The sequence below is a fragment of the Lupinus angustifolius genome, chromosome LG13 (assembly GCF_001865875.1).
Source record: "Lupinus angustifolius cultivar Tanjil chromosome LG13, LupAngTanjil_v1.0, whole genome shotgun sequence".
In the NCBI taxonomy this organism is placed as follows: domain Eukaryota; kingdom Viridiplantae; phylum Streptophyta; class Magnoliopsida; order Fabales; family Fabaceae; genus Lupinus; species Lupinus angustifolius.
This window is the reverse complement of record NC_032021.1, coordinates 14,932,855-14,959,195: the sequence shown is the minus strand read 5'-3', so window position 1 is coordinate 14,959,195 and position 26,341 is coordinate 14,932,855. Positions and strand designations below refer to the sequence as shown.

General features: G+C 32.2%; 2 protein-coding genes across 2 annotated transcripts; both read right to left on the bottom strand.

The window, feature by feature from the left end:
- On the bottom strand, nucleotides 1,198-4,218 carry LOC109363629. Its single transcript, XM_019609881.1, has 5 exons — nucleotides 3,822-4,218; nucleotides 3,039-3,713; nucleotides 1,952-2,101; nucleotides 1,355-1,462; nucleotides 1,198-1,256 (listed from the first exon to the last, which is right to left on the bottom strand). Exons 1-5 carry the CDS (start codon nucleotides 4,216-4,218, stop codon nucleotides 1,198-1,200), a joined length of 1,389 nt encoding a protein of 462 aa, XP_019465426.1.
- On the bottom strand, nucleotides 6,661-14,854 carry LOC109363425 (subtilisin-like protease Glyma18g48580). Its single transcript, XM_019609684.1, has 11 exons — nucleotides 14,762-14,854; nucleotides 13,412-13,521; nucleotides 13,207-13,304; nucleotides 12,655-12,810; nucleotides 10,528-10,651; nucleotides 9,027-9,573; nucleotides 8,464-8,558; nucleotides 7,979-8,230; nucleotides 7,762-7,876; nucleotides 7,440-7,656; nucleotides 6,661-7,332 (listed from the first exon to the last, which is right to left on the bottom strand). Exons 1-11 carry the CDS (start codon nucleotides 14,849-14,851, stop codon nucleotides 6,788-6,790), a joined length of 2,349 nt encoding a protein of 782 aa, XP_019465229.1. The 5' UTR covers nucleotides 14,852-14,854; the 3' UTR covers nucleotides 6,661-6,787.

The window sequence follows — 26,341 nt, the reverse complement described above, 5'->3', positions numbered from 1 at the left end:
GAGAGCATGCCAAGTATATGCATGGATCATGTCTACTTAGGGCTATTCTAGATGTAGAACAAAATTTAAGTAGTAATATTCTATTTTTGTTGAAAAATGTGTTAAACCAATAACACAAAAAACACTCTCCTATGCATATACAATGCACTAAGCAACCATCAAAAGAGAAACAGTATGCACATTAAGTGCAGTTGCAAAAAATAGAGGAAAATGAAAAGAAGATATGTTTGAGAGAAATATGTATTATCAAGAATAATGAAGAAGAATGAACTAAGTTGTATTGAAAATGTATTGAGTATCAATTACAATGACTTACTCAATTGAAATGTCTAAGTGTTATTTATAGCTTCCAAATTTTAACTAACTTTAACTAACTTTCTATGCTAGGAAAGTATATAAACTAATAAGGCTGAAATGACCCAAACTTCTGCTAGTGAAAGTTTCCTCACTTTATGTTATTAATGCTGAAATTATATTATTTATTTAACATTCCTCCTTAATTCAGCATTCATTACTCATGTCTTACACCTATCTTCATTTTCAACCTCTCAAACTTTTCTTTCTTCAAAGGTTTTGTGAAAATATCAGCCAATTGTTCTTCTGAACTGCAGAATTTCAGCTTGACATTCCCCTTGCTCACTTGTTCTCTTATGTAGTGAAATCTAGTGTCTATATGTTGTCTCTACCATGGTTCACTGGGTTCAAAGCAAGGTTAATTGTAGATTTATTGTCCATCATTAACAGTATTCCATCATCAACAGTATTCCATCATCTGATTTTATCTGCAATTCTACTAACAAAGCCTTCATTCAAACAGCTTGACATGAGCACATACAAGCTGCTACGTATTCAGCTTCACATGAAGACAATGTCACAACATCTTACTTCTTGGAACACCAACTTATAGGAGCATCATCAAAGCTGAATAAATAGTCCATTGTGCTTTTTCTATCCATCTTGTTACCACACCAATCTGCATCAAAGAAACCAACTAATTTCATGTTGTTGTTTTTTTTGTTTTGGCTTGTTGGGAATGCAACTCCAAGACCAATTATCCCTTTTAAGTATCTCACCACCCTCTTTACTACAACTAAATAAGTTTGTTTAGGTGATTTCATAAATCTACTCATTAAGCCCACTCCATATGCAATATCAGGCCTGGTATTGCATATATACCTTAGTGAGCCAACCATTTGTCTAAACAAAGTCTTTAAGTACATCAGTAGTATTACTTTCTGTTTCTTCAGGGGTTGAGGCTGCATTACAATCCACCATGTTAAATCTTTAAGTACATCAGTAGTATACTTGGTTTGATGCATAAAGATCCCTTGATATGTCTTCTTGAATTCAATACCAAGGAAATATGCTAGTTGTCCAAGATCAGTCATATCAAATTCAACCTGCATTTGTTGTTTGAATATTGAGATGTCCTTCAGATTTTCTCCAATAATCAACAAATCATCTACATAGAGGCATACTATGAGTTGATTGCTTTTACATAGACATCATGTTCTGTTGTGCACTTCACAAAACCAAGTTGCAACATAAATGTATCTATCTTCATGTTCCATGCCCTTGGAGCTTGTTTAAGCTCATACAAAGCCTTATGCATCTTGTATAACAACTCTTCTTTCTTTGCCTTCAGTTTTAAATCCTGGTGGTTGTGATACAAATACCTCTTTGTCTAGAGGTCCATTAAAAAGTGCAGACTTCACATCCATTTGATGAATTTCCTAAGCCTTGAAGCTAGCTATAGCAATCACTAGCCTCACTGTCTCAAGTCTTGCTACTAGAGCAAATACCTCTTCATAATCAAGACCTTGTTTTTGTAGGAATCATTTTGAAACTAGCCTTGCTTTATACTTGGAGACCTCACCACTTGGATTCAACTTGGTCTTGAATACCCATTTCACAATTATGAGTTTCTTTCCTCTTGGAAGTTAGGTTAAACTCCAAGTATTGTTCCTCTCTATGGATCTCAATTCTTCCTCCATAGCTTCAATCCAATGTGGTTGTTTCAAAGCATATTCCACGTCTATTAGTTCCATTTCAGCAAGTAATTCCATGTACACAAAGTCACCATCTGCATTGATTGATGAATCTGAAAACACCTCATAGTCATTCAGTCTTGAGGATGGTTGTCTATGTCTATGAGTTACTGGATGATTTGGTATTATTTTAGGTACCATACTTGGGTTAGATGTTCCAGCTTCAGTTACAATGTTGTCACTTTCTTCAATTTCTTCAAACTACAGTAGGGTCTCTTGACCTTTTTTAGAGCTATTAGGATTCCAACTCCAACACTGATCCTCATCAAATTTCAAATCCCTGCTTAATATCAACTTATTCTGTTTAGGATCGAAAACTCTATAGGCACCAGTTGAGTGATAGCCCAAAAATATGAGTTTTTCACCTATATCATCTAACTTTCTCCTCCTAGCTTCAGGCACATACTTGTAACAGATAGAGCCAAACACCTTCAAATGGATCACATTAGGTTGGACACCTATTGAGAATGTACACTGCAGTAGAGACAACTTCCCCCAAATCACCTTAGACAGACCCTATGTTTTTAGCATATACCTTGCCATATTGAGTATAGTTTTGTTTTCCCTCTTAGTTGCTCCATTGTATTGAGGTGTGTAGGGAGCTATGACTTCATGAATGATCCCTTCCTTGATGCAGAAATTGTGGAATTCTGTTGATACATATTCTCCTCCTTCATCTGATTTCAACAGTTTTATATTGACCTCACTTTGTTTTTCAGCTTGTGATTTGAACCTTTTGAATGTGTCTAGAACCTCATTCTTCTTCTTGATTAGATAGATCCATACTTTCTAGTATGATCATCTTTGAAGGTCACAAAGTACCTATTTCCTCCAATTGGGTTTTCTTCAAAGAGTCCACAAACATCTGAATAAACTATCTCCATAGCCTTCCTTGACTATGTAGGAATATGTGAGACAAAGGAGTTCCTTGTCTGCTTGCTTGAGAGGCACTCTTCACATAGTTTTATGGTGTTTTGGTGTATGTCAAACCAGTCACAATTCCACCCTTTTCAAGCAAATCTAAACTCATAAAGTTTAGATGTCCATACCTTTTGTGACAAAGCCAAGTATTGTTCTCAATTGTTGATTGAAGACACTTTTGATCAGTGATTTGTATGCCAATCTTGAAGGTTCTGTTGGCTGAGAGTGGAGCCTTCAAGATATTAAGCTTGTTTTTATCAAACACCTTCAACATGTCATCCTTCATCTCCATAGTATAGCCCTTTTCTAGTAATTTCCCAAGGCTGATAAGGTTACTCCTCATCTTAGGAACATAGAAAACATTGAAAATGCAGACTTTCTTCCCATTTTTTCTCTGCATCATTACCTTGCCAATTCCTTCTACTGAAACTGCATTATGGTCAACAAACTTGACTTTTCTCTTTGTTGATTCATCAAGTATTGTGAGCCACTCTCTCTTGTGCGTCATGTGGTTTGAACATCTAGTGTCAAGGTACCATAAGTCACTACTTTCATCATTGTTCTTCACAGTAGCCATAAGCAAGTAGTGATCATCATCATCATCATCTGATCCTCCATTTTGTGCCAATCTTGCTTCTTCATCTTTCTTTTCTAGAAGTCGTTTTGACTTACATTTTGTTGCATAATGTCCATGGTTCCCGCAATTGCAGCCTTGCACCTTTCTTTTATCAAACTTTCTTTTGCCTGTTGATCCTTGTCTTTGATCATGCTGCAAATGGTTTGAATTTTTTTATTTATGAGATGAAGAATCCTGCTCATACTTGTTCCATCTCTCCTTTTTCTTGTTCTTACTCCACTGTCCAGATGACTTCTTGAATGATTGTGCTTGGAATGCATGATCTTCATTCTTTTCTTGGCACCTCTCCTTTAGCCTATATTCATGAGCATCAAGATAGCTTTGCAACTCCTCAAGCTTGTAATCCTCAAGTTCTTTGGACTCCTCTATTGCCATAACAATGTGATCATACTTAGGAGTTAATATCCTAAGTATGTTTTCAATCACAAATTGTTCTTTCACCACTTCTCCACATGACTTCATATGCTTTGTGAGTGTGAGGATCTTGGTGAAGTAGTCTGCAATAGCTTCATTTTCCTCCATTTGAAGAACTTCATACTTTCTTCTCATAGTTTGAAGCTTTACTTCCTTTGCTGTCTTCGCACCAACAATTTTTTTCAAAATTGGCTCCATCCACACATTGGTGGATTAGAAATAAGGACTTGCAATCCTTCTTCATGGATTCTCTGTAACTTGTCTTTTAAGCCTCATTTGCATTCTCACCAACTTCTTGGTATCTATTCTGAACTATCTCAAGTACTTCTTGGAATCCAAAGATAGTTCTCATCTGAACACTCTCATCTGAACTCTCACATGCTTCCTTTGCTGTCTTCGCACCAACAATTTTTTTCAAAATTGGCTCCATCCACACATTGGTGGATTAGAAATAAGGACTTACAATCCTTCTTCATGGATTCTCTGTAACTTGTCTTTTAAGCCTCATTTGCATTCTCACCGACTTCTTGGTATCTATTCTGAACTATCTCAAGTACTTCTTGGAATCCAAAGATAGTTCTCATCTGAACTCTCCATCTATCAAAATTCTTGGATTAAAGAATTGATAGTGTCATTGCAAACCCATTGTCATTAGTCATCTTGAATCTCCACTGTCATGAATTCTCTCCTTCTTGCTTCAGCAGCGTTTTATTCTCCTTTCCCTCCTTCAATCACAACCCAAGATCCGCAAAGAATCTTGCTCAACCTTGCTCTTGATACCATTGTTAAACCAAGACCACAAGAAACAATCTCCTATGCATACACAATGCACCAAGTAACCATCAAAAGAGAAACATTATGCACACTAAGTGCAATTGCAGAAAACGGAGGAAAAATGAAAAGAATATATGTTTGAGAGAAATGTGTATTATCAAGAATAAAGAAGAAGAATGAACTAAGTTATATTGAAAATGTATTGAGTATTAATTACAACGAATTACGCAATTGAAATGCCTAAGTGCTATTTATAGATTTCAAATTCCAACTAATTGTTACTAACTTTCTATGCTATGAAAGTATACAAACTAACAAGGCTGAAATGACCCAAACTTTTACTAGTGAAAGTTTCATCACTTTTTGTCATTAATGTTAAAATTATATTATTTCTTTTAACAAAATGCCATCAGATATTTGGAGATAGTATAATCGATCAAGGATTGTAACTTAAATCACATAAGGAAATTTTGCATAAGAGTTCTAGTACCATTAATAGGTGGCTCTATGATTTCTTATAGGTGTAGACATCTCAAGCAATTCATTCTTACACTTCTTCCTTATTTGTATATGATCTATTCTTATCTTACACTCATTTTGTATTGGATTATAGTTGAATGTTTCTATTTATCAAGTGTAGTTATCGGCAAAAACTTATTAAAGTTATCTTTTCGGCTCAAAATATCGTTCAAAAATAAGTTTATTACGAAAGATTTACAAATAGGAAATAACCATCATAAACATAGTAAACTATAAAATATTGTACTAAGAGCCACATCTTCGATTTAAATAACCCATTTAGTCAATTTATTTATCTCATACCAAACAACCTTGAAAATCTATATTCTTTCTAAAGAAATTATTTCTACAATTTTTTTTTCCATCTTCACCCTTTTCATTTTGTTTCATACATCAAACTTTGTATTAAATAGATTTGCTTCTTCTTTTTCCAATTTTATAACATATCCCCAACTAACTATTAATAAAAATGACAATGCATGTTAGATTCCTCAAGTCAATCTCCGTAGGTGAATGCTTTCATACTCTTTCTTACTACTTTACTCCAAGGTAAAGTTAATAAAAAAGGAAATATATATCCATAGAAAAAGGAGTAAAGTTAATAAAAAAGAAAATTGTGAAAATCATTTACAAGTTGGTGTTTGATGCAAAGGGCTCAATCATGGGTCAAAGCCCATTATCCCAACCCAAACCGAAATTTAGGTAAGGAATTAATAACTTCATTCGGAGCCAACAAGTATCAATTTCAAAATTGAACCCTAAAGTTTATGGGTGTAAAATGTATACACTGATAAGTATAAAGATTTATATACATGTACTTCATCATTCACTATTAATTTGGATTATTTTGTCTGAAAAGTCAATAATAATTAAAAATTAATGATGACAGTACAATGATAGTGTATAAAACACATACACTTTAGTAATGACAACATGGCGGGTCGGGGTCGAGTTTGCACATACCCAAACCTGAACTCAAACTCAATGGGGTTGAAAATAAAGATATCATCTCCGAACCCGAAAAAACCCAAAAATTATATATGTACTAAGGAAAAATATGATATTATTTTCGTTTCATTTTTCTCAGACATTTCTATTTTCTCTTATATTATTTCATTTCATGTTTGAAGATCCAATAGTATGTAAAGTAAAATTAGAAATTAAAAATAATATACACATAAATATTTCAATTTTAAATTGAATTACATTAAAAATAATGTACATATAACTAGATTTCAATATGAAACTCATCTAAATTTTCTCTGTATTATGAATTAACAAATGAACAAATTGACACAATCATAGTAGCTAATTTGAGAAACTTTATTAGATCAAAGAACTTACTTAAAGTGTATTACCCAATTACATCCACATACATATAGTACTCTTAGCAGCAAAGGAGGGTACAACAGCAGAAACTGCCCGAAAGCGTTGTTATACACTCGATAACATGAATATCATATGGTCATATTTCTCAATCGAGCCTAGCTACAATAGGACTCCTAACAATGTGCTTTCCATTATCAGTCCATCGTAGCTCCCCGAATGTATAATTTTCGCGTTGAGTCACGCTTGTCGCTTGCACGATAACTTGGAATGTCTTCTTCTCACCAAGTTTCTTAAAAGTCAATGAATTTGGAACAACAACAATCTTAAATCCAGATAATTTGACACTAGCAATGTATGTGCTTGGCGGCCCGACATTGGTGACTGTTCGAGTAACATTTACTGCACTTAATTTCATATTCGGCAATGTGATTGAAGGGTAGTTTAAGTCTGTTATGCTGAAAGATTTTGAACAAGTGAAAGATTTGTTGGAATTGAGTGCAAGAATTAGTGTTTGGTCATATCCAGAAGCACATAAGAAATTCAAGTAATCAGAAACACTTATGTCATAAACAAGTCCTGGGTCCATTGCAAGGTCAGGTTGAACATGCCCTGAACCATAAGCAAAGGGGGTAGCTAATGTTTCATCGAATGCGTCTCGAATAGCCCGATTGGTGTTATCTCGTGTCGAAGCTGGAAACACATACATTTGAATCATTTAGAAATATGTGAAAACTAAAACATGCATATGATATAGCACTATATATGTGTCTGAATTTCTGTATGCATATTATATGTACCAGTGGTCATGATTGCTGATTTTATAGCAGCAGGACTCCAATTAGGATGAAGAGTTTTGAGAAGTCCAGCAACGCCAGCGATATGAGGGCAAGACATAGAAGTTCCTTGTAGTACATTGAAAGGGAAACCGCGGCGTGTGTCTGATGGCAGGTTTGATGCACTCGCTGCTTCTGAAAAAGCGGCGAGTATGTTTACTCCTGGTGCAGTTATATCTGGCTGAAATAAAAAAAAAGTAAGAGTTGTCCGAACAATAATCGCGTCGTAAATCAAAGTATACCAACCAAAATGAATGCATAGTTGCTAAAGAATAAAAAATCTGACCTTAAGTATTGAGGGCACAACAAGATTAGGTCCTCTTGAAGAAAATGAAGCCATAACTGGAGCTGGTTTTATACCAAGCACTGTTTTTGCTTCAGACATGATTAAAGTAGCATTCCTGCAATATATTTATGTATGTAAAAATGAAGCATTTCATTTGCAAGTGTTAACAAAATGTGACAATTATATATATTGATGTTCATGAAATATGTATAGTTACTTGGTACTATTGTAGTATTCATTAATATTTGGCTTAAATACTTGATTCACAGTATTTGTAGTGGATAAAACATGAGGCTCAGCTAGAACTGTATTTCCACTTTGATTATTGTTACTTAGAACCATTCCAGATGCACCTGCAGATAAAGCTTCTTCACCTTCAGCAACAGATCTTATTTTCCCTTCTCTAACACAGATTACTACACTGCCATTTACTTTTGCAGGATCAAGTGTGCCAGGTTTACAAAATTGGCTGCAATAAAATATTTGTTAATGTATGTAATACAAATTAAGAAAAAAGCCATTAATTTAAAATGTTTTTCAAAATCAAGGAAAATTAGCCGAGAATAAAATGGGCAGCCCAGTGCCTGAGACTAGCACCTAGTGAAGTCTGAAGCAGGTAGATGTATACAACCTTACTCTCACGAGTGGAGAGATTGTTTCTAGATAGCCGAGAATAAAAAGTTTGGTAAGATTTGTACTTACGCGTCTTGAAATGTGGCATTTGCAAGTTTAGCATCAGTAGAACTAATCAAAGTAAAGGATTTCTGTGGTGGCAAATTCACAAAAAGACTGGCTCCCTATTAATCAAAGTTGACATAATAACAATTAGTTAATTCAGCACATTTTATAACAGAAATTTTCAGGTGCTTTTGAAAATCAAAGCAAAGTTCTTACACTATATCATTCAAAGTTGAATACTTTAGTTATTGCATTAAAAATATAATCTATATCTAAAAGGTTTTAAAGTGTGATCACATCACATGATCAAACCAACACCTCATGTGTCTCTTTTTTGTGTGTCACATGTCTTATATAAAAACGGTCTAGTGCACGAGGCTCTCATTTAGTGAGGTATGGGAAGGATAGATGTATGCAACCTTACCCAATAAGCAGATAGGTTATTTCCACGACTTGAACCCGAAACCTCATAGTCACTAAGCAACAACTTTATCGTTGCACCAAACTTAAACTAAGAAAACAAAATAAGTCAAGGACAAAAGGTCCATTTTTTTTCCTAAACTTAATCATTGAAAGAAGGATTATACCATGTATTCATCATTGTTACCAAGAGTTAAGGTACTAGTGAAATCTCTATCAATTGTACTAGCAGCAACTGTGAACAACCAAGGAGCCACATTCAAAACAGTTCCAGGTTCTGGTCCATCATTCCCTGCAGAAGCAACTACCACTATATTGTTGGAAAGTGCATGAAATGACCCTATAGAAACCTCATCTGTGAAAATTTGTTCAGGACTAACACTAATTTCACCACCAGCAGAAATGGAAATAACATCAACACCATCACTTATGGCTTGGTCAATAGCAGATAACAAATCTGCACCATAACACTTAGTCTCATCAGTTTGTGACCAACATACTTTGTAGGCTGCAACTCTAGCTTTTGGTGAACCACCCTTAGCAGTGCCATTTCCATTGCCAAATATGTTTGCATTAGGGACAAAGTTGCCACCAGAAGTTGATAGAGTATGGGTACCATGTCCTACAAAATCTCTTGCTGTGAGTTGTGATGAGTTGAGTTTTCCATTTGCTGCTTCAAATGCCTTGCTGAAGAATCTTGCTCCAATTAATTTTCTGATAAATATAGAAGAATATTGGTGGAGTTTATGTGGTATAAAGTAGATGAAATTTCTGAATCATTAATGTTTTTTACATGTTTAAGTTGTTCAATAATGATTTTCAAACATGAGTACCTCAATTGAAATTCAACACTAACGTTTGGTTTTTATTGTTATAAGTGTTTTAAATTGTGGTTGTGATCAAGATTGTAACAATGGTTGGGGTTACTGCAATTGCGTCATTGTGGTCGTTGTGATGTGGATTGCAATTAATTATTTTATAATTAAAAAATATTTTTGAATTTGATGCAGTCTAATGTGGTTGCTTAGCGGCCCGCTGCGGTTGTGTTATGGCCCGATCCAACTACATTATTGTGATTCGGAGTTATAGAGCAATTACTGTAATATTGCGGCCGCAGTAGGTATTGCAGTCCGCAAATCACTGGTTGTAATATTATAATTAAAGATATCATACTACCAACAAGATATTAGTCTAGTGTTGCAAGGCTCCGCTAGATCCTGAGAAAAACCAAAAGGTTAAATGTTTGATTCCTATAAGTAACACTTATTGGGAGAGACAGTCACACACCTCGAAAGGGATTAGTTCATTAAAACCATTTTTTTTGTGCACTTTTTTATATAATTTTTCCTTTAAGCAGTACAATAATAGAAACAAAGTTATGTATCTTTCTTTCTTTTTATCCAAAGAAAAGAAATAAGTAGAAGGTGATATATATGTGGTTTGATGGTTAAGTAATGTTTTGTAGAGTTTAATATTACATCATTTGTATTATTTTATTTAAAATTCACCAATGTTTAACATATTAACAATGAAAGAATGATGAGCCATCATTATATAAAACTTTTATACTATTACTATATATATTATTTTATGTCCTCTTAATGTAAAGTTTTCATATTATATTTTGAGAGAGTATATAAATTGGAAGTGCGTAAAAGATTAGAGGACCTGTTGCATGGAGGTTTTGTTGAGGCAGAGAGTTTGTCAATTTGACAGACTTGACCCCCAAGCCATTTTGATGGAATAGGACCTATTCCTTCATCACTGAAACTCTTTGATTCAGGCCAAACACCTGTGCAAAGGGTGAAGCATAAGAGTATATAAGGAACCCATATAACATAGCTTATTTATTAGAATTAGGGTTGAGCAGGACCTCACTCTAATCACTTATCCGATTTGGGACGATCATGGTCAGACTTAAATAGGGTCGGGTCTTATTGAGTCTAGGGTGGGGTTCGGTTTAAAAGTTAGACCAAGACAATCTTTAGGGTCGGGTGGGGAACAAACATGACCCGTTCCAAATCCATTACATGGTTATATGTTTACATGTGTCTCTATTCAATTATGTATATAGTAATGATATCTTTTTAGTTGAAAGTATCATTGATTTTCTAGTTTTTTTTATGAGATATACATGATTAACAATATATATACACATAACATTACATATATCAAATTACATATTTATAATAATAAATCATATTGATAAACTTTATCTAAAAGATGTGTGTATTTTATTTAATCAAGTCTAGAGTTGGGTTCGGGGTCATAGGTTGACTCGGTTGACATTTAAGGTTAGGTTAGCTTTAGTCTATGACCGGATCCAAGTTCAAAAAATGACTTGATCAACGTCCATGATCGGATAAGGAACAAGTCTTACACCGCTCAATCCAACTCATGCTCACCCCTAATTAGAACCCATATCTTATATAAAAAAATCATTAATATTTTAAAATTTCTAAATATATATTTTTCATGTGTTTTTAAAATAATTGATTTTATTAAACAAAATAATAATAACTTCTTTCAATAAGTAATGAAAATAGAAAATTTCCTTCTTTCTATGTCACATGAACTTCATGTCAATTAAACTACTTGCAAAGTTCCAATATTGAACGCATCATGTGGTTGAGGAGACAAACAAGATATAATAATATTCTGCTCCTAAATTTGACTAATAATACCTTCTCAGACTTTAATACTTTATACCCAAATAAATCCAAAACTCACTCTAATATATCGTTAAATAAAATTAAAATGATAATAATCTGCTTGAGTCCACCTTCAACATGTAAATCCAACACTTTTCTATGAAAAAATGGTATTAAAAATTGGAATCTTTGAAACTGGACTAAAAGTGATGTTTGATTATTTTGAAATTATTCTCATTTTTTATTTCATCCTTACAAAATTAATTATCAATAAAATATTGTTGTTATAAACAAATAATTTCCTATTATATTTATAATTTGTTATATAAAAATATTTTTTTCATAATAAAGCCAAATACATTATCTAAAAATTGCATTGACACAAACATATTTAAACAAACTCATTTTAAATTAACCCATTGGCCTTTGTATACATATAATCATTTACTGAATTGTAAAATACTAGCAAGCTTCTACTCAAGAGTCAACCCACAATAAAAAAAAGTATTATATTTTTGAAGTTATATTTATTAGAAATATCAATTATTGTCTTCAATTTATCAACTATTCTAAATAGATAGTATTTGCCAAATTAAATACCCAACAAATGATACATGGATTACTACATGGCTCCCATTAAGGAGGATGATTAAGCTATCAATAGAAGGATCAAGAGGTGCAAAATAATTCTTAGTTTGGAATACTCATGTTTGCACCAATTTGATTCTAAAAAATCAAAATCAAAATTAGTACTCAAAGATCGTGAATGTGATTCAAAATAATCTTCGTTACGAATCATAAGAATATTAAAAAAGATTAATTTAATCTCCATTTGATATTTTTGGGAACCATTTTAGAGTTTTCTAATTTTCCAGAGACCAATTTGATACACAATTATTTTTAGGAACAAAATAATACTTTACTTTGTGTGCATAGTAATTGTGTGTGCTAATCAAGTGAGGAAGTAATTATATATATTTTGTAGCTCCTAGTGAGAGAAAGAGTTAGAGTGAAAATAACATAGGTGCAAGACATCATTGTAAAATCTTTCTTGAAGTGTTTTGTTTTTTAATATAATATCATAAACACAATTGGTATATGCAATAATCATTAGTACAATGATATGTAATAGTAAAAAACTTACCTGTATCAATGTTAGCTATGATTGTATTGACCCCATATCTTCCCTTTTGCCAAGCTGTGTTCATAGCATTTCCTTGTAATCCAAGAAACTCCCATGAACGAGTTGTGTGTAGTTTATGCTCCTTACTCAAGAACACTGATATTACATTTGCCTTTTCTACATTAATGGAAACATTGTGTGAAAATGAATTGGTATTAATCACTTATGGTTAATTATGAAATTTGGGAACCAATAAGGCATTGATTTAGTATTATAAAGCCCCACTAGATTCATATAACGACCAAAAGGTCAAGGGTTCAATTTCTGAAAGCGACATCTCTTGGAAGGGTAGTCATACATCCTAAAAAAAATTACTTCTTTGCCAAAAGATTTATATTTCAATGTTTATGATAAGGTGGTAGGATTTGGAACTTATCTGGTAGTTGCACCTCTTCGACCAATGTGTGGATTATGAATAAATAAAAAGATTTACCACATATTATTACAATACTCCAATGACCGCGCCGGAGAGGTGTAACTGCCGGAAAAGATCCGATCGATTGATTTTCTTACTTGCAAGATCTTGTGCTTCTTGTTCTTCAAGTAGTGCAGCAAAGCCATTTATGTGTATATTATATGAGTAAATTATTGCTTCTTTGGCCTTCTCATGGCTGCAAATGAAAATGTAATGTTAATCATAAGGTTTCTTCAATTAAAAAAACATGAAAATATAACATCCCCAAGATAAAGCTTATACATAATTTAATGATTTATATACCTTCCTAAGATTGAAGCCAGTAAATTATAATGAGAATCTGTGGCTGTTTCAAGATCAATGGTGGAAGGGGTTGAACCATGAGGATGTGCTCCTAAGTATGCAATGTAGCACTGTAAAAAAAATTAATTAGTGAAATTTAACAAAACTAATGTAAGCATGCAATAATCATCCAAAATCACATCACTACTTCAATGTATTTTAGGCATATGTGACAATATGTATCTCATACTAATACGTTTGATATTTTATTGATATGTATTTATATTGTATCAAAATCATACATGGGCATTTTAAGAGAGAAAATTAAAAGAAAAGACAAATATAAGGCACATTTATTGGAGTATAAGAGATAGACATAATATTCAATCTAAATAATATAGTTATAGAGAGGAAAGACAGAACATGTGTATTTCATTGAGGATGAAGATAAAATACATCTACTCAGTGATTATGATTGTTAATGATTAAACGAGATCAACATTATTCCTACTGGACAAAATAAATAATGATTTCTTATGACAACATTAATTTTATTTTGTGTTTAGTGATCTCTGAGAAATTTGTTATTCATTTAGAATTTTAGAATAATAAAAATAATATATTTATTATGTTTCATGAATTTTATGTTATGACAAATGCATAGTATTTTATATTTTGAAGAATGTGTGTATCAACATATTGAATACATATCATATCTAATACTTGTATTGATATCATTTTGTTATAGATAATTTCAAACTTAAAGTAGAATGTTGTGAAAATGTATACCATGGTGTGTATTAACCACAAATGTGTATTGGAAGCTTCTCAAGATGCAAAACTACATAGAGAAACACGAATGTGTACTCGGGCATGGTATGGCACAAAACCATACACACAATCATGTTTGAGGGATTGACAATTTTATGTAAAAAACAACAACACAAGATTTGTGTTTGGGCTAGTATAAAGGAGTTAGGGTATAAAATTATATATATGTGTTATAAAAACTTTAATAATGTAACAACCAAATATAAATTATTATTCTGTAATACATTGTATCAGTCGTTTAACACTGTCGACATAATTGGCTTAACCTCATTAAGAAACTCCTTATATTTATATTTATTGGCTATATCCTCCTTATTCTTAGATTGTTGCCTACTCCAAGCATAGAAACTTAAAATCAATAAGAAGTTACTTCACCAAAGTTAAGTCATCATATATATATTAAATGTTTGATGCTTGTGAATGACTTTGTTGAGAATGAGAGTTAAAACACTTTAAATGAGAATAGTCTCTCATTCAAAGTGCCCAAAAATACTTATAAAAAAAAGTAGAAACTTGAATTAATATGCTGAAGGAGCCTACCTTTTTGGTGCCATGTACACCATTGAGAAACAAAGCAAAAAGAAGAAATGATGAAACAAAAAGGTGAGGGCATAAAATGGACCAACCCATTATTTTCTTATTAGCCTTTGGGAAATTTCTAAGCATAGCAAATTGGATTTGCTATTTCTCCTCCTTATGTAAGGAAACTTCTACCTACTCTTTTGGAAATATAATTTATATTTTAAGAGACTATTGATTTAGTTGTCCAATTTTGTATCATTATTTTTCAAATGTTTTTAACTTCTCACTATCCTTTTTTTTATTAACTTTTTAAAAATGCATATTCGTTGGCTATATTTATCGTTTTATGAGACCTTGTTCTCCATCAAATAAAATAATCATAAGTTGAAAGATGATATTATTTTTTTCTTCCTTGAAAGCTTCCTTCCACCATCAATGATCGTGTAGAAAGTCTTTTATCATTTTATTAATAATTATTATATATGTGTTAGGTGATAGCAAGTTTATTTAAGGATTTAGATAAGTGGTATAGAGTCTATTTAAATTTAAGACGTTTTCTTGTTTTAAATTTATTGTTGTAATTGATTTTGATACTCCTCACCATTACGTCTCAAATTAGTCATATAGTCCGCAATTAAGGTGAATCAATCTAAAAATCTATATCAATGAACTACAAAGAAATATATAAAAGAATTTGATAGTATATTTTGATTTAAAACCTTAAGATATTAGGCCTATGAATTCATTTACGTAAGACAATTGCATAATTCTCAAGATATACCTATCCTACCACCCAAGCACAAACTACATGATATCAACAAACTTAAAATCATAATGAAAAAATAAGTCCATAAAACTATGGGATTATATATCTACCTATTATATTTTATAGGTGCTAAAATTAAAAATTCTAACTTCAACTAATATAGTAGCATAGAAAAGACATATATGTGTAGACAAAAATATACCATGTGAAATTGTGGTGTTTGTGACGATAACATTATTATACTATAACAAAATGATATACACTTGCATTGATTCATGCGATAGAAGATGAAGAGGTGTTATTGTTGTTACTATTATTATTTCCATTATGATTATTATTCTCGTTTAAAAAATTACTCATTTTAAAGTCATAGTTAGCACAGAATAAGCCATTTAAAAATCAAGGCTAATAAAATGGGAAAACATTTAACCTCCTCTATTGGTTCTTTACAAATATTATAAATTATATTAATCAAATAAATTCAATTGCATATTACAAATATTTAATACAAAATAATATATTTGACATTTGACATTTATAGCATATCGATTACACGTTATAAATGATAGAAAATCGGGTTGACAGATACGGCAGTGTTTGTCAATACACTAGTAAAGGATATTATAAATAAATTTTTATTGCCCCATTTTATCTTTACTAAGACTTTATATTTTTTATTTGCATTTATGCTTATTATATCTCTAAAATTGAATTTATAATTATCAAAATTGAAACATTTGTAAAACATGAAGGACCAAAATAACTAGTTTTTTAATATATATGATTAAAATAGAACTTGTATAAAAGATAAAGGACCAAAATACTATTTAGCTCTACGTATAAATAACTACCAAAAAAATTATTATTTTTAAATTATTTACGTTTAGAGTAATTCGTGTAATTTGATTAAATTTTAATGACTAAAACTAGAATATGAATTAATGGAATTTTTTTATGTTTGAATATCTACTTAGTTTTTGCTAGTTCTCAAATGTTACAAGCTTCAAATTTAAAATTCATAAGTTACATATAGTTTTTTCTTTAATGAGTATGTAGCTCTATTAATTTATTGATTAAATCAAAAAAGTATAAGTTATAAGATAAGCTACAAGTATGTGTTTGTTTCAAAGGATCTTGGATTATGAATATGAATGTAAGTACAAGTATTCTAAGAAATGAGTTATTTTAGGAAAGTAGTTTATTCATGTTTTACTTTTTTTTCATTCTCACCTTCAAATATGGGTATATTATATTCTCATTATACGTAATAATATGATAAAATTATAAAGATGGCCCTCTCTAATTATCATTTCATTTTCCTACCCACCTCCTCCTACATTTAGAATATAACAAAAATAATTGTACATAATGACAAAAGAAAAGTTATTTCTTTTATCCATTATAATTAATTATTGCATACATTTTATTATGTAGTAGCAATATGTATAAAACTAGTAGGAAAATAAAATATTCATGCTACATGAAAATTATAATAATAATTAATAATGGTAGAAAATATGTTGTGTATAATATTATTTTTTATAGTTGCGTACTTTTTAAAAATATAAACCTAATAAACTATAAATATTTTACATAACAATTTGTTATAATAAAATAATGAAGATTAGTATTCTTCATTTAACCTTTTTAAACAATTACAAAAACTAAACTTTTATACTAATAGATGAGGTCAGCTACATACATCATATGACACTATAATGTTTTATATAAATTATGCTCTTTGATAAAAAGTTTACCTCTACATATTTCTTAATGTTTTTCCTACTATTTTTCATGGTCTCTCTCTTCCTCTAAAAATTTGAATAATCTCTATTTAATTCACTTTTCTTACACGAGCTTATAAAAGTCTCATTCGCACATGTCCAACCCACATAAAATATGATTTTACCATCTTTTCTAAAATAGAACTATTTTAAGAGTATTTTAGAATTATGACATATATTCCTGAAAGTACACATCATCATCTACACAAATATTAAAGTCATGTACATGAATTCTCAAATTTTAACCACTCACATTTATTAAAATATCCAGAAATAACAATTCCAGAATTAATAATATTTGTAAGAATATGGTTGGCAACAAAAACAATATAATTTTACTTCTAGAAACACACACCACCTAAGATGTGTTGTCAAACCTTCCAATAATTACCAACGAGCGTTGGTTCAAGTGGTACATGATTGATTCCCCTTATATAAGAACTCAGGTTCGAGTCTTGTGGATGGAAAAATGTTCGTTGGGAGAGTTAGCCTCACTTACCTGTGGATGTTCCCGGCACGGGTGAAACCAAAAAAAACCTTCCAATAATTATGAAATTTTTAGTCTTGGTCATTGGTTTTTGTCTCACTTGATAGAGATTGATCTTGTAGCTATGATAGACAATCCACTATTTATATTGCATGATCCATCGTATATACTTGTGTCGGTTGCTACCACTTTGATGTTGTGAGTTCTTAAGTGTGCCAAGTTGATTAAGTTAAGTGTTAAATTCAAAAGTCAAAATGTGTGTTCTTGTTTTTTTTCTTCATTTCACTCACCCTTCCCTTGTCCTCAACCTTCAAAAGGGTATACTTTTCAAACATAAAATAATATTTTAGACATAATATATTGACCGTTGACAAGGTTTTAAAAATGGTAATTTCAAAGTCATCCTTGCATAATCTAGAAATTTTGCAAACATGTAACTAAACTACCAAGAAATTAACGTTTATGAATAAAAAATGCTAGGACTTGACATTTATGAATAATAAAAATGCTAGGAATTGATGTTTATGAATAATAAAAATGCTAGGAATTGAAATTTATATAGAAACACACCACCTTTAAAGGATTCTTATTTGACTTATGGAGTAAGTTGTTATTTAAGAAAATGAAGTGATGTTACAATTATTATTTCATTATTTAAATTTTGGGCTTTTGCTTTATTTTGTTTGTACTCTCTATGTTCTCTTTCAATAAAAATAAGTGATGTTACAAGTCTAAAGAAAATGAATGTAACATTGAGATGGATTAAGGTATTGGTAAGAGAAGTGGTAGAAAATAAATAAATCTGGAATTTGTATTTTTTGAATCAAATAAAAATTATAAAATTAATTATCCAATTGTAAGATTTTAGGAATCCTTTTTTAAAAGGTGTGTCCCTAAAGTCTAATGGTGGAAAATTCAATAGCACAGATTAAACATGGTGGAATTTGAAGATGACTACAAGAGAAAAAAATTGTAGTTTGAAACGATTTAAAAAGTGATATCTTTTTCGTTTCTCCTTTGCTATAAAACTATGTTTAATCTTAAAGGGCATTAAACCTCTACTCTATTGTTTTCTTGAAACGATATATAGAGAAATAAACAAACTAAAATGTAAATATAAAGTCAAAGTCTCTACCATTAGGAGTTAAGTTCTTTTTAAACTATGAGTATATATGTTGTTATTATAACTTACACCAATTCTAAATGGCATAAAAGAGTATTTATTGACTAAGACATGGTTAAGTTGTTCTCTTTCAAATGTTTTGTGGCACTATCCAAAATATACAAGCATACTATCAACAACATCGTCCCTGGGATAAAACATCAAAGTTCTCTATTATCGAATTTTTACTACACTGTAAAAATCGATCTTGAATACACCCACCATAATATGGCTACTATTGCCAATTCTCGAAATGCTTACAGTATGATTACCTGTTGGTGCAAAGAAATTGATTGTTGCACAGCGTTGGCCACAAGCAATCAAATAAAGGACATAAGAATAAATAGAAGAGAAGAAATAAGAGAATTTGTTAACGGGGTTTTGCCAATTTTGCCTACATCCTCGGGAGCGTTGAGCGGCTACCAAGATATTATTAGATAATAAGGATTACAAGCCCTAGCACACCCATAGGCCTAGCTGCCCATGGGGTGTTTCTATTTGGTGTTTATATTTGGTGCACATTATAACAAGGGACTTTAGTCTAATATATAACATTGGTTACTCTACTCTATTTCAATATTAGATAATATGAGACTAACACAATAACATATTTCAAGCATCCCCAACAATCTCCACCTTGATTGAAATAGACGAATATCTCGCTCCTTAGGAATTGTACACAAGAATCTCCACCTTAGCGAATATATGACTCAACCTTGTTCAATGTTTAATTCTCTTTAACCGCTCCCCTACAACATAGACCTTCTAAGTATCTTTGACGATGTTACCAAGAGCCTAGCTCTCCAAACTTGTAATGCAGCTTCTTGTATCGCCATCAAATGGGAACACGCCGTCTAGCCACATATTACTAGGAAGTCTTTCGATATATTGGAACATCTGCACAAAAGTTCATCAACAATCGTCCTCTTCAATACTCAGTCAAACTAAACCTTGGAGCTTCCTTAGAAAGCATCAACCGCTGCCACCATTGTCTATTCTGACAATCCTAGTTCAAAAGAACTATCATACTCCATCATAAGGAGTATACCCATAGCACACACCTTACGTCAATGCTAACTAATGTTTATGTCACATCTTTGCATCCAAGCCAATGCCCATGTCACACCCCTACATTTCTACCAATGCTCGTGTTACAACTTGCATCAAAGTCAATGCTCATTTAACACCCTATATCAAAGTCAGTCAGCGCCTCTGTGCTTTTGTGGATCTGCTAACAATTAACATTCTTCACTATGACATCCCAAACAGGCCATTAGATATTCCACTTCTCATCTCAAATGAGATTATTCTCTCAACATCTAGAAAGATATTGTCAGCACGTGTCTTAGGGCCAAACTCAACACATGAGTCCCTATCTCCACCTTGATCCTAATTCAGTACATGAATTTCTAGGATTCCAGAACAACATATATTGTCCCCACTACAGTTCCGCCATGTTTTCTTGTTCTTCAACTCATCTATTTTATCATTTTAGAGTACCTTTGACACACCTTATCTAGCCATCACGATTTCACTCTCTTTATCCATTATCTGCTATCTGGGTTAAGAGCCAACTACTAGTTGGCTCTGATACCAATTGTTAGGAATAAGCGAGCAATCAAATAGTAAAAGAGTATAGAGAAAAGATAATAACACAAGAGGTTTGGTAACGAGGTTCGGCCAATTCTTCCTACGTCCCCGAGAGCGTTGAGCGGCTACCAAGATATTATTAGAGAATAAGGATTGCAAGCCCTAGCATACTCATGGGCCCACCTGCCCATGAGGTGTTTCTATTTGATGGTTATATCTGGTGCATATTATAACAAGGGACTTGAGTCCAATATATAACATTGGTCACTCTACTCTAGTCCAATACTAGGCAATGTGAGACTAACACAATAATATATTTCAAGCATCCCCAACACTACCAATGGTAATTCTATTTTCTCACAGTCTGACTACTAGTATCAGTTTTTGAAATTCCCAAAATTTGGTTGCATGTATCAATTCTAGTACCACGGAAAGAAAAATGAAGAAGTAAGCCAGAAATGCGTCGGCATAGATTATGACAGAGAAAAAAGAAGTCGAGTAAGAAAGTACTCAACTTGGGACAAGAGAATATGAAGGTAAGATGCTTCTATTTATAGCATGATATTTTTTCAAGTTCTTCATCTATCCAATATGGGACTTGTGAGTTGTTTTCCAAAATTTCTCCTATATGGGACTTGTGAGTTTTTTTATTTCGCACCCAAAAGTCTCCATTAATGGCTAAAAGAAGCAAGTTACAACAATATACCTATGCGTTAGCACGAGTCACTCCATATTGCTTCTATTAAAGTCAATTTTGTCCAATATAAAGGTATAAAATAACTCATATCGAACAACTTGAAATATTAAAACTGAATGACAAAACCATAATTTTTTGTGTTGAATCTCATTATTAATAATAATGGAGAAGTTGTGAGAAAGAAAATTTTACCTATGAAAAATTAACCATGTAGAAGTTGTGAGGAAGGTAGAAATGATAGTTTATATAAAAAGTAAAATGACTATCTGAGTGAAGAAAAATGTTAGAATAGTTTTACACGTGAGTTCTTCAGTTTGTAAAAAACCTTACTTGTGAAAAAATCAACATGGAGAAGTTGTAAGGAATGTAGACAAAATGTTTACTTGTGACAAAGACTATAATGAGTAGCTGGAGTGAAAAAATATTAGAAAATTTTTACGCGTGAAAATGTTCGAGGATACTTGAGTCTTAAATTTGATGAAATTGTTGAAAGAGGTATGAAAATGTAAGAGATGGAAGATGGAAAGAAAGAGGAAAAATATGTGGACAAAATTAATTCAATTAATAAAATATGTGTTAATTATAATTTAATTTTAAATAAAATTAATAAACATTGCCGACTTTCAAAAGTAATTTTTAAATGTCATCACACTATGCTAGATATCGTAATTAACAACGGCCATTGAACATCACAATTTTGAACGATGTTGTTCAAAATGAGGCGGAAGAACATCAACAACACATACTAAAGCAAGTGACATCAATATGGGTAACTTCAACAGCGCATTCTTGAAACAACGTTGTTGAACATCAGTAACGTTAGTGTTGGCTTGAATGAGTTATGTTTAACAATATATTTGATAGAAAGCGATATTGATGTTAATCAAGTCCACCGCGCATAATTAAGAAAGCACTGTTGAAGATGACATAGTAGCAACGCTTTCTTAATTATGTGTTGTTGATGTTATAGGACTTTTTAAGTGTCGGAGATATTAATGGTTGAGTGGTTATGCGTCTCTTCGTTTGTTAAAATATTAATGATTGAGTGGTTATGCGTCTCTTCGTGTCTTGAAATATTAATGGTTGAGTGGTTATGCGTCTCTTCGTTTGTGGAAATATTAATAGTTGCTCATCTATAAATAGTGTGGTTCACACCATGTTCTATTTCATGAGTAATAGTATGTGTTTCTATATGAGTATGTTCATGAAGATATGAGGAAGAAAACACAAAGTAACCAAAACGAGAGAAATACAAAGCAAAAAGAAAATAAGGAAGTTTTGTTAAAATGAATAGAAAAAAGGCAGACTATAGATCTCAACAACTCGAAGTGTTAAAGTTGCGTTTATGTTTCAAAATCATATCAAGAAGGTCTTTAACATTTTTTGATTTGGCAAAAGGACCCAAATTTCAGGAAGAAAGTGACTATTATATAAGATTTGTGTGAGATGAAAATTTAATGGGCAGATTATTTAGTTTATTAATTTACTTCATTTGATCAGTTCATTAATTTCCTTCATTGAAATCTTGTCAATGAGGTCTTTAACATCTTTTGAATGGGCAAAAGGACCATATTTCAGAAGGAAAGTGGTTGTTATACAAGATTTGTGATTTGTGTGAGATGAAGAATTAATTTGCAAATTATTAAGTTCATTAATTTGCTTCATTCGGTTCATTAATTTTCCTCATTTGGTTCATTGTAATCTACCAAATCATTTAGTTCATTAATTTGCTTCATTCGGTTCATTGTAATCTACCAAATCATTTAGTTTATTATATTATCATCTACTAAATCATTTAGGTCATTATAATGTATCTTGCATTTTTGAATGAATAATGAACAATTATTTTGGATGTTAATTTCTATTTTTTGTTATTTATTTGAATGATTATTTTCTTTAATATTTTTGTAGTTCCATATTAATAAACACAATAAACAAATTAACAAAACTTAAGAAACACAAAAAACAAATTAACAAAACTTAATGTTTAATATTTTTTTCAGTTTCATATTAATAAACACAATAATATGGTAATTTACTTCATGAAAACTTCATATTAATTAACTTATTTTCATGTTGTATTTTGAGTCGTAATATAATATGTTAATTTGACAGCACATAATTAAGAATACGCTGTTAATTTGGAATATGAGTTCAGTTTAACAGCGCATAATTACGATTGCACTGTCAATTAGATTTTATTCAACAGCGCAAAGTTGAGATAGCACTGTCGATTAGATTCTATTCAACAACGCATATTCAAGGAAGCGTTGTGGATGTGTTCATGTAAATGAGTAGTAAACAATTTATAACACCCTGAAAATCATTTCATAATTACTATATTTAATCTCTTGGAAAAATGGGTAAACAAATTTTTTTCCTTTTATGTAACATATAACTTACAAATCATTTTTTTCCATTTTATCTATTCTCTTTCAAGACGTCACATTTTCAAACATTTGCGGAAATAATTTCTTAATACTTAAAATGTAATTGAACGAAACACAATTCTTTTATGAATACTTCTCATTAATCAATTCTTGAATTTTAATACGTACATCATGGTTTACAAAATACAAGGCGGAGTCTATTCTTCGTCCCTAACAAAGACTAAAAATACAAATAAAAATAAAATAATGTCGAGGGCGTTGGCATTACAAAAGTACCCTACAGAGGTTCCCTATCAAAAGAAAGAAATGAGCTCCTAGACCGGTGGTGCATTGAAAACCTCACTCGGGTCTTCCTCGATCTCCAAGTCTGAAGAGATCTATATAACCTCCACCGAATCCTCAATGCAAATTAACTTCACACAGTCATCGTCCTCGTCCTCCGCCGCCTCATTTACTGCTCAATTCATCGAAGGGTCCAGGGTGTACCCCTGGGCCTCGATGAAGTAGCCATGCCTATTCCTTCCGTCCTTCTTGGTGTTGAGTTAGTAGATGAGAATCTCGGTTGGGGCCAGGTCCTAACAACCTTCGATCTGTCTCGTGCCTCAGCTGGTGCGAATGGACCGGCAGGTACAGACCTTCGCTTCGGTAGGGTGAATGATGCTTCCCGAACTGCGTAATGTGCTGGGAAATGCAACACAGAGTCATCACATACGAGATTCAATTCTAGGTCGTAAGGACCAGTATAGGTGTATCTGTTTCCTTCAACGCTCCATACCCCCTCCTGAGACATGGTAAAACGGTAGCCCCTGAACATCGTTGATCTGTCCATCTAAACATAATGTATACGAGTACACCAGAAAGAAAGAGTGGGAGTAAAACATCTAATGAAAAACTTATCATTGACGTTGTGGAATTACACAGAATATCACCCCGAGACAAAGAACAAGTACAAATATATCATATGATCATACACGTATATATTAATGATGAATGAAGTATAAAACTTATAATTTTAGAATCAATATCGATAAATATCATGTATGTATTCTATGCATATATCTATCATCCTTACACCATTATCCTCTCAATAACTATTCGGAAATAACCGAGAGTACAGGTCCCATAACAAGCCGATTTGATCGCACCAACACTTATTCCTCGCAAGGATATATATGATCGATCTGTTCCAATGGAACTGTCCATTTCAGGACAATGTTATATCAAACACTTTCTGGGCATCCCTCTCATCGATCCTGATTGCAAAGTGGGGTTGTCAGAGATCGTCTAGTTTGCGTTGTAAGCACTCTTCGATCCAACAAAATACCTCATCCAACTACTTCATTATTCATAATGAATATGCACACTAACCGAAGTTAGCAAATTAAATCTTTTAATCTATCTTTTATAACAATCTGTCCATCCTAAGACATCTCCCATCGGGAATGCTTCTAGTGGGACCCGATCTTAATATTTAAACCACAGAGAATAAACCTTAGTACCACTACGAACCATCGCTGAATCACCTTGGACGCCTCTCAAGCCAAGCCTCTTACGGTCAGACAATCTCGCTGCATGGGCATATAATACTTCTCAGCACCACTACGAATCATCGCTGAATCACCCTAGACGGCTCTGAAGCCAAGCCTCTTACGGTTAGACGATCTCGTTGCATGGGCATAATATATCACTTGCGGGCCTCATCCTTAACCATGCAATTCTTTACATATATAACTTTAGATATGACAACTCTTATTTGTATCATTTCCAAGAAAATCATATAATTATTCATCTTTACAACATTTACTTATTGAAAGAACATTATCTCTAATAAAGGTGTTTTAGGTTTTATTGAATCGGATTGGAAGTGAATGAATTCTTGATGGAAAAAATGTCATTAGACTCTCGCACATGTGAGAGTTATCATTCAGACAACTTAAGAAGTCTTGTCTTATGGAGCCCTTTCGCTCAAGCGAGAGCTGTCTTGCTCAAGCGAGGGAATCGCCATTTTTATAAGGTACCTGTGGCTCAAGTGAGATCTGTCTCGATTAAGCAAGAAAACAACTAGTTTTCTTTGTACATATTTCAGCTCAGGCGTGAGCTGTCTCGCCCAAGCAAGAAAACCCGTTTTCTCTATACACTTCTTGCTCAAGCGAGAGCTGACTCGTTCAAGCGAGAAAAGCTTGAAACTTAGTTAAATTTCTTTTCTCAATGAAAATTTTTCTCATTTATATCACATGTTTTTAAGCATTGAATTTAATAATTATCTCATACATATAATTCTTAGAACAGTTATTCGAGCAACATTAAACAGGAATAATCATAGCATCTTCATACATAAACATAACCTAACATAATTTGGCATAAAAAATATTGTTGTACCTAATCCAAACAAAACAGACAATTGATTAAGTACAAGCTTTCTTAATACCCAAGACAACTCCAAACTTGTGAGGAAGTTTGGAGGTCTTGGAGCATATTCGGACACTATTGTGTCACGATGTGTTCTCCCTCACCTGAGTGTGTCGTGTAGATTGTTTCCTCGATTCCATATGAGCTTAATTCGTCGGGTCTCTTCACGAACTTTTCATCACGCCAAAATCAAAATAACCCTAATTAGGTCACTTTGATAATTATTATTCTTACGAAATAACAATTTACGTGAAAATAAAACTTCTGATCTAAAATGAACTTAATCGCTTTCATCCATCCGATTCAAGGTTAG

Bases quoted from the DNA above. Each gene is read 5' to 3' on its own strand.
- LOC109363425 (XM_019609684.1), bottom strand. From the start codon at position 14,851: ATGGGTTGGTCCATTTTATGCCCTCACCTTTTTGTTTCATCATTTCTT. The intron at 9,574-10,527 runs GTCCTCTAATCT...TATATTTATCAG, and splicing joins ACAAAACCTCCATGCAACAG to AAAATTAATTGGAGCAAGAT. The intron at 7,333-7,439 runs GTACATATAATA...ATGTGTTTCCAG, and splicing joins ATCAGCAATCATGACCACTG to CTTCGACACGAGATAACACC.
- LOC109363629 (XM_019609881.1), bottom strand. From the start codon at position 4,218: ATGGAGCCAATTTTGAAAAAAATTGTTGGTGCGAAGACAGCAAAGGAA. The intron at 3,714-3,821 runs GTAAGAACAAGA...AAGGATCAACAG, and splicing joins GAAGTCATCTGGACAGTGGA to GCAAAAGAAAGTTTGATAAA. The intron at 1,463-1,951 runs GTTTAACCTAAC...GCCTCTATGTAG, and splicing joins AGAGAGGAACAATACTTGGA to ATGATTTGTTGATTATTGGA.